Genomic DNA, 8,915 nt, shown 5'->3' on the forward strand with positions numbered 1-8,915 from the left:
TATGATCAATGTGGCTGACCAGCCAAACTGACCACCAAACTGGTCAAGCAATGTAGTCAACCAATATGACCAATCTGGCATTACTACCATGACCAAGGTGGTTGAGCAGCATGACCAGCATGGCGGTCCTGACCATCATTACCATGTTAGTTGACTAGCATGACCAGGGTGGTTGACCAGGATGCCTAGGGTGGTTGATAAGCATGATCATGGTGGTTGACCAGCCAAACTGGTCAAGCAGCTTTATCAAATTAGTCAACCAACATGACCATTTTGTTGGACCAGCATTATCAAGGTGGTTGACCAGTATTACCATCATCAATGTTGCCGGTCGATGATCATGACCATGTTGGCTGATTAGCATAACCAGGGTGGTTGACCAGCATGATCAATGTGGTTGACCAGCCAAACTGGTCAAGCGGCTTTATCAAATTAGTCAACCAATATGACCAATCCGGCATTACTACCATGACAAAGGTGGTTGACCAGCATGGCGATCATGACCATCATGACCATGTTAGTTGACTAGCATGAGCAGGGTGGTTGACCAGCCAAACTGACCACCAAACTGGTCAAGCAGCTTTATCAAATTAGTCAACCAACATGACCAAACGGCTCGACCAGCATGAACAGCTTGGAGACCAGCTGGTCTACCAAACTCGAAGGAAACATGCTGGCCATAAGCTAAGCTGGTTAGCCATCTGTCTTACCAGTATAGGGTTTGTTTTCACCTGGATGACCAGCTTCTTAATCACCTTGACCATCAAAGACCAGCTTAGCTGCCCCTAACACGTGTGTGTGTGTGTGTGTGTGTGTGTGTGTGTGAGTGTGTGTTCACTACCAGATGGGTTGAATGCGGAGGACACATTTCGCTGTACAGTGACAAATACCTGCACCTTTACCTTTAGTCTGAATCTACTAAAAACTGAAGTAGCTGAACGAGCTAGCTATGTTAGCTAGCCGATTTTCTCTGCTAAGGTAGCTAGTTGATAATTACTGCAGATAATTCTTTCTAATCTTGCTAACTAGCATAAGATCCGTGTCCATTCAGGGAATTCAGTTTCAAGCCACCAGTTAAAGCGAAAGTTTCACAGTCTAAAGCTAGCCTAGCATTTTTGGAGGGAACAGATTTCCTACATTTCCCACAATCCCATATTTCTCTCACCCCCCCCCTCTTATCAATGACTGTAGAAAGCATGGACGGCATGGTTACGTTCCCTTTAGTTCTATAGAAATGAAGCCAGAACTGTCCATCATGTTGTCAAATTTGCAGCCAGGTCCGCTCAGTAGAGACCAGAGGCGGAGTCAGACTCCTCTACTCATTTGGTAGCCCCACCCCCTTCTCAGTGTCTCAGACCGTCTTCATTGAGCTTCCAGCGGATTTCCCCATGGATTCGCAGTTTTTCTGGTAAGTGCAGCTTATGTAACTCAGCTCCTCCATGTACTGACCAGACAGGAGGCCCCCTCCAGCCAATCACTTCGTTCCTAAGTGTAGCCCCGCCTTCTTACGACAGAGCAGAGTAAGGGTTAAAAACCGATTTCTAGGGGAAGATAAAAATGGGCCGATAACTAACAGCTGGAGTTTGGAGACACTGGAAATGGAAAGACAGGAGAAAATCAGATGGGCGGGGCTTCTGGCATTAAAACCTATGGGGATGGGCGGAGCTACACGACTACAACCGTTGCGCTGTCCATGCTTTCTACGGCCACTGCTCTCAACAAACACACAGCAGAAGTACCCAACTAACGATTCTCTAGGACTGGACGGCATGAGAAATCGAGAAAACGTGAACACCATGGATGGATGGAGGAAAGGCATAAGTATTAGCACCCCTTTAGAAACGTGTGTGTGTTCGTAAATACAGAAGGAAACCGGTGTAGAAGGAGGATCGGGACGGGGCAGGACGGGGCAGGATGGGACGGTCGGCCCACAGATTGTAGGATTGTAGATGCATGCCTTTTGCCATGTAATGCCCGTATTGTCTGTAGCAGTGGTCAGCTGACTCCGATGTCCATGGCTTGGTTTGACTGGCTAGTTTGCATCAGCTGTTAAAATGCATAGTAGAGTAGCCGAGCATGTGGAATAGCAGAATAGCAGAATTAGCCGAGCGTCCACTGCTGAACTAGGCGGCGGTTTGTCCGGGTTTTCCACTGAAGACGCCGCATAAGAAGCATCAGGGCTGGTCTGTGAATCCACTCCCCCATGCACAACACACACACACACACACCACACACACACACACACACACACACACACACACACACACTAGGAGAGGTGTGTACTCTGAGCCTCAGATGATTGTACTGGTGTGTACTACAGCAGTGATGTGGCTTTAGCCCAACTGGAGCTGGATTAGCTTTTCCACAGTAGAGACTTAGGCCTTACATAATGTGGCTAGCTAAGTTAGCTCGCCAGTTCCCTCTGCCACCATCAGCTAGCCAGCTAGCCAGTTGTCCCATCCCCCACACTAGACTAGCACTAGCTAAGCTAAACATAACACATATCAGCCAGCTAGGTTAGTTAGCCAATGTTATCAACAAAGACTTGACAGCAATGTTAGCTAGCCACTTTACTTAGCAACATCTTTAAATATCAGCCAGATAGCAGTCAGGTTAGCTAGCCTGCGCTATCTACACACACTTGACAGTTGAAGTTAGCTAGCCAGGGTGGTTGGCAAATATTAGCTAGTTATGTTAGCTAGCCAAATATATCTACAAACATTATCTGGCTAGGCTAACTAGCCCGTTGTGTCTGCAAACACCAAATGTATATTATCTATACAAGCCTCGGTAGTTACAATCGCTGGGTTACAATGTTTGCTAGCCATTTTCTTCTGCAAAAACCAGCCAGCTTTGTGAGCTAGCCTGCACCCTCAGAAAACTTTAGCTAGCTAAATTAAGTAGCCAGTTGTATTTACTAATATTAGCTAACTCTTTTTTTAGCTACAGACATCTACTAACTATCTACTTGTCATTAGCTAGTTGTTAGTCAGCCAATTTTCTCTAGAAACAAAGCCTAGCCATCTTAGCTAGAATGTAGCAAATTTTTTAGCTAGCCAAGTTAGCCAGCTAGTTTGCTCTGCAAAGATTTTGCTAGCCAATTTTCTCTACATACTGTTTCTAGCTATCTTAGCCAGCCCATGTTCTCGGCAAATGTTAGCCTGCTAAATGAAATGGTTCATTTCCTCTGCTAGCATTCTTTATTTAATCTAGATTTAATTATTAAATTGCATGTATAAAAAAAAAATACCCTCGATGGCTAGCAACCTTAGCTAGCTTAGTCACAAACACTAGCTACTTACATTAAGTAGCCAGTTCTCTCCACAAACATTAGCTGGCTAGGTTAGCTTTAGCTAGCTAAATTGTATCTGTGTAGCATGTTGTTACCCAGCCAACACACTCATGTGGGGCTCTGATGGGTGGAACGTGGGCTAGGTGGGTTCCAGGTGGGTTCCAGGTGGGCATGGGCTCTAAGTGGGTTTGTACATGTGTTGGTACTGGGACTCAGGTGGGCTTCCCAAATGGGCCCCAATCCTTACAGCCCACCTTAACTCACCAATCTAGGCCTCATATGCAGAGTACAACCCAGAAGTGGCCCATGTTTAAACCCCTCTTGATCCATACGTGAAGCGGACATGGAACCCGTGGACAAACTGATGTGAACATCCGGGTTCTGACCGGGATACTCCTGAAGATCCAGTCCAGCTACAGGAGGGCTTTTGTTTGGATTGTGTAGTTCTTCATCACACTCTCTCTCTCACACACACACACACACACACACACACACACACACACACACACACAGTGTATATGGAGTTGATTGCTGTACGTAGGTGGAGTCTAGAAGGTCATGCAGTTGTACTGTAGAGATCCGGAGGCCGCGTGTTTCAGCCGAAATCCAAAGTGCCGATAATCCGACGCAGCAGTTCAGATCAGATCAGATTAGATTAGATGTCCGCTACTGTAGTCCAGACTCGGACTCCTCCTCCTGTCTTTATTCATCCCTCTTTCAGGAGAGGTGGGCCCTGTGTCGGCACACACACACACTTTAATCCGGGTGTGTAGGAGAGTGTTTAGGGGGCCAAGCACCGGAAGGCAGCAGTTTAGCCCAGCGAAGCTGTCTTTCATCCAGTGCGTGTGTGTGTGTGTGTGTGTGTGTGTGTGTGTGTATGTGTGTGTGTATTGTGGATTTCATTGGATTGTGCAATCCTGCACATATTTTCTCATGTTTTTTTAATGTGTGTTTATGTGTGTGTGTATGCGTGTGTGTATGCGTGTGTGTGTGTGTGTGTGTGTGTGTATGAGATGGCCCCTCTAGCGGCTGCTGTTCTTGATGGCTTCCTTGGCGGCTACAATCAGTGGTGTCAGACTGGACAGAGGTTTGGCCAGCTTCAGGAACGAATGCTGAGGAGAGAAAACACACAGAAAAACAACCTTAGACATAGCTGGACTATACGGACAAAAGTATTGGGACACCTGCTCTTTCACTGTTTCTTCTGAAATCAATGGTATTAAAAGAGCTGATCCTGCTTCTGTTGGAGTAACTGTCTCTACTGTCCAGAGAAGAAGACTTTCTACTAGATTTTTAGAGGAGAAGCCTTGCTGTGAGGATTTGATTGATTGCATTCAGTCAGTAAGTTGGATAGATGATCGCCACCCCACCTCATCTTCCCCAACTTATCCCATCTAAAAGTACTGGATGGAGCTCCTCCACCATCATTTCAGAGAACACAGTTCCTCCACTGCTCCACAGCTCCTCAATGCTGGGGGGCTTTATACCCCTCTAGCCCACGCCTGGCATTATTAGGCAGCATGGTGCCAATAGGGAGTCCTATTAGACTAGACAAGCTGTGATGTGTGCATTTGCACATCTGTGTCAGCAATGGGTGCAGCTTAAAGTAGCTGAATGTATTAATTAGAAGGGGTGTCCACAAACATTTGGACATATAGTGCCCCCCCTGCTCAAAGTAGTGGATGTGTGTGTACAGGTGTGTACAGGTGTGTGTATATGTTGCTTTACCTGCAGCAGCTCTTTAGCGGACCCCCTGCGGTCCACATCCATCTCCAGGCAGCGGTTGAGGAAGTCTCTGAAGACAGAGGATAGGCGCTCAGGGTTTTGCAGCTCCGGAGTGCCGTTGGTGGCAATCAGGTACAGCGCCTAGCGGTGGACAGAAAGAGAACTACGCTCAGAACCATACATCTCCAGACTGGTCAACGCGCTGACGAGGCAGTGTTCAGCAGGGGTGTAAATACGACCCTGATTAAGATCCTTTATTAAGAGATTCAATACATGAAGATCGTTCTCCATCCTTTAATCAACATTATTAATTAGAATCAGTGTTAAGACTGAACGTCACGACTGATCCCAACATCCCACAGCTGCACTTTCCACAGGATTGTCATGTTCTAATATTCCAGATGAAAGTTTCAAATTATTCTGATGTTCTAATTTTGAACATTCCAGAATTCCGAAGCGGAACGTTACAGTAGATCTGAACATTCCAAAGTTAAAAGTTCCAAATTGTCCTAATATCTGAACGTTCCAGTGCATTCCAGCATTTGAACATTTGAGATTTGAACATTCCAAAGATGAAAGTTCCAAATTACTCTGATATTCCAATTTTGAATGTTCCAGCGGAAACAAAAATTCCAACTTTGAACGTTCCAGTGCATTCCAGCATTCCAAAGCAGAATGTTACAGTAGATCTGAGCATTCCAAAGTAAAAAGTTCTGAATAAACTAAATATTCAAAGTTCCAGCGGAAACTAAAATTCCAGTTTTGAACATTCCAGCATTCCGAATCGGAACGTTACAGTGAATTTGAACATCCCATAAGTTGAAAGTTCTGAATTGTTCTACCAGTTCCAGTTCTGAACGCTCCAGTGCTCAGATGATTAAAACCATCAGTAGGTCCGTCAGCAGAGTCAGTATCAGCACCATCAGTTCAGAAATTCCTCATTGCTCAAACACACAGCCTGTAAACGAACTCAGGACTAATCACTCTGGAATGAAAACCTTCCCGAAACATCTGTTTTTAAAGTGTGTGTGTGTGTGTGTGTTGGGGGGGGGGGGGGGTTATCTGCATTTGTGTGTTTGTGTAGGCTGCATATTTGTTCAGTGTAGCAGGTTAGATTAGTGTGTGTGTGTGTGTGTGTGTGTCGTGTGTGTGTTACACTGCAGCTCACATTACCTTCATTTAGAGAGTGTTATTAATAGTATGTAGACGTGGTGGCGCTCTGCTGTGTGTGTGTGTGTGTGTGTGTGTTGGGGTGAGCGTACCCTGAGTGGGTTTTCGTTGAGATACGGCGGCTCTCCCTCCACCATCTCTATGGCCATAATGCCCAGAGACCAAATGTCCACTTTAGGCCGTACGCCTTCCGGGTCACGACCCTCAGGAGCCATCCAATAGGGAGTGCCCACCATAGTGCTCCGCTTGTTCTGCTCCGGAGTGATCTGAGCACAGAACCCGAAATCCGCTACAGAGAGAGAGAGAGAGAGAGAGAGAGAGAGAGAGAGAGAGAGAGAGATACACATTAGCCTTTACTTATCTCTTACAATGTGTATTCACTATATGGACAAAAGTATTGGGACACCTGCTTGTTCATTATTTCTTCTGAAATATTAAAAAGAGTTGATCCTGCTTCTGTTGGAGTGACTGTCTCTACTGTCCAAAGAAGAAGACTTTCTACTAGATTCTGGAGGAGGAGCATTGCTGTGAGGATTTGATTGCATTCAGCAACAAGAGCGTTAGTAAGGTGAGGATGTTGGATGATGATCACCACCCCCTCCAACTCATCCCAAAAGTACTGGATGGAGCTCCTCCACCATCATTCCAGAGAAACACAGCTCCTCCACTGCTCCACAGCTCCTCAATGCTGGGGGGCTTTATACCCCTCTAGCCCACGCCTGGCATTATTAGACAGCATGGAGCCAATAGGGTCATGATGTTGATCTGCTCCAGAGAGTCCTATTCTATTGGCAGTACTTCTTCTCTACAGGGACTAGACAAGCTGTGTGTGTTGCATTTGCACATCTGTGTCAGCAATGGGTGCAGCTTAAAGTAGCTGAATGCAGAATTAGAAGGGGTATAAAACGTACTCAGCTTGACGGAGCCGTCCATGCCCAGCAGGATGTTGTCACTCTTGATGTCTCTGTGGATCACCTGATTAGAGTGAAGGAAGTCCAGAGCCTGCAAACACTGAGAACACACACATATACACACTTCATCAGCCTGTGTGTGTGTGTGTGTGTGTGTGTGTGTGTGTGTGAGTGTGTGTGTGTGAGTGAGTGTGTGTATGTGTGTGTGTGTGTGTGGTGTGTGTGTGTGAGAGAGTGTGAGTGTGTGTGTGTGAGAGTGTGAGAGTGTGTGTGAGTGTGAGAGTGTGAGTGTGTGTGTGAGTGTGAGAGTGTGTGTGTGTGAGTGTGAGAGTGTGTGTGAGTGTGAGAGTGTGAGTGTGTGTGTGTGTGTGAGAGAGAGTGTGAGTGTGTGTGAGAGAGTGTGTATGAGAGAGATTATCAACCTTCTTAACCTGCTAAATCTGACAGAACCTCTGATTCTTAGTGAAGGAGAAAGTTGCTTGCTTAAATCCTCCACTAGGTGGCGCTGTGTGTGCACATCCACATTGTCCACAGCAGGTTTTTCAGCATGTGAAAGCTGCTGGTTCTAAGCCACTGTATGTTCTAAGGTGTTCTTCTTGTTAGCAGATAGTTGGCACGACCTACAAGGTGTTCCAGGTGGTTGCGTTGGTATTTCATGTGGATCCTAAGGTGTTGCTAAGGTGTTGCTAAAAGGGGGTGCTGAATCTGTTCACATTCAGCATTGAGCACTAAGGTATTTCAGGTGGATGCTAAGGTATTGGTAAGTGGTTGCTATGGTGTTACTAAGGTATTCATATGTGGTTGCTATGGTGTTGCTAAGTGAGTGCTGTAGTGCTGCTAATCGCTTCACTGAACTGTTCACTTCCCAGCATTGAGCGCTAAGGTATTTCAGGAGGATGCTAAGCGGTTGCTATGGTGTTGCTAAGTGAGTGCTGTATTGTCGCTAAGCTGCATCACTGAACTGTTCACACTCAGCATCAGCTGGCTTTCTCTGACAGACATGAGCCTGGGTCCTGAGCGTCTGGGTTTTTTGCTGAATTAGCAGTAAGATATAAACGATGCTACATCCAATGCTAACTGACAAGTCCTATAACTGTGCTCGGCTGCTGCCGAGGCCTCCTAACTGCCCCTCTGGACAGAGCCTGCTGGTCTGTTTGGGGGTCATTTGGAGAGGGTCAGTCTTATGATGTCAGTTCAGTGCGCAGCAGTGTTAGCTTAGCATGTAGCACTGTCCATATCTCACCTCCTTAACGAGCTCCAGAGACGTTCAGGACTGACCGATGGAGTTTAGACTTATGGACTGACCACAGGGTGAGACAGAGGAGGGTCTACAGCCCTGTTCATTTCATCCAGCTCAGACCTGGAGCTCCTAATCTTGGAATGACACATGACCTCAGAGCTCCACCTCCCTCCCAGAGCTCCACCCTCCCTTTCAGAGCTCCACCTCCCTCTCAGAGCTCCGCCTCCCTCTCAGAGCTCCGCCTCCCTCTCAGAGCTCCGCCTCCCTCTCAGAGCTCCGCCCCGACAACACGGTAACGGGTGCTAATGTAGAAAAGAATGCGTAACGGGTGCAGTACAGTGCAGAACCAGATTTTGTACCAAGGAACCTCAAATGTTCTCACGTATGAGTGCTTGAAGGAACCTAGAGGTGTGTGTGTGTGTGTGTGTGTGTGTGTGTGTGTGTGTGTGTGTGTGTGAGTACCTCTCTGCACACTGCAGCGATCTGTCCCTCGTCCATACAGGTTTCTGTTACGACATCAGTGAGAGAACCGCCAGCTAAATACTCCATCACCACCCACAACTCAGTCACCCTACCA

The 8,915-nt window shown here is 46.7% G+C and overlaps 1 protein-coding gene across 1 annotated transcript in view; it reads right to left on the minus strand.

The window, feature by feature from the left end:
- Positions 1-3,736: 3,736 nt before the first annotated feature.
- Positions 3,737-8,915, minus strand: part of LOC140566648 (serine/threonine-protein kinase PAK 3-like) — a 28,784-nt gene continuing 23,605 nt past the window's right edge. The window contains 6 exon segments of the mRNA XM_072692311.1: positions 3,737-4,404; positions 5,021-5,158; positions 6,280-6,476; positions 7,099-7,198; positions 8,801-8,905; positions 8,908-8,915. The exon segment at positions 8,908-8,915 is cut by the window's right edge and continues 5 nt beyond it. Of these exon segments, the coding sequence (XP_072548412.1) occupies positions 4,315-4,404; positions 5,021-5,158; positions 6,280-6,476; positions 7,099-7,198; positions 8,801-8,905; positions 8,908-8,915 (638 nt within the window). The 3' untranslated portion in view covers positions 3,737-4,314.

This window comes from Salminus brasiliensis, chromosome 1 (assembly GCF_030463535.1).
Source record: "Salminus brasiliensis chromosome 1, fSalBra1.hap2, whole genome shotgun sequence".
In the NCBI taxonomy this organism is placed as follows: Eukaryota; Metazoa; Chordata; class Actinopteri; order Characiformes; family Bryconidae; genus Salminus; species Salminus brasiliensis.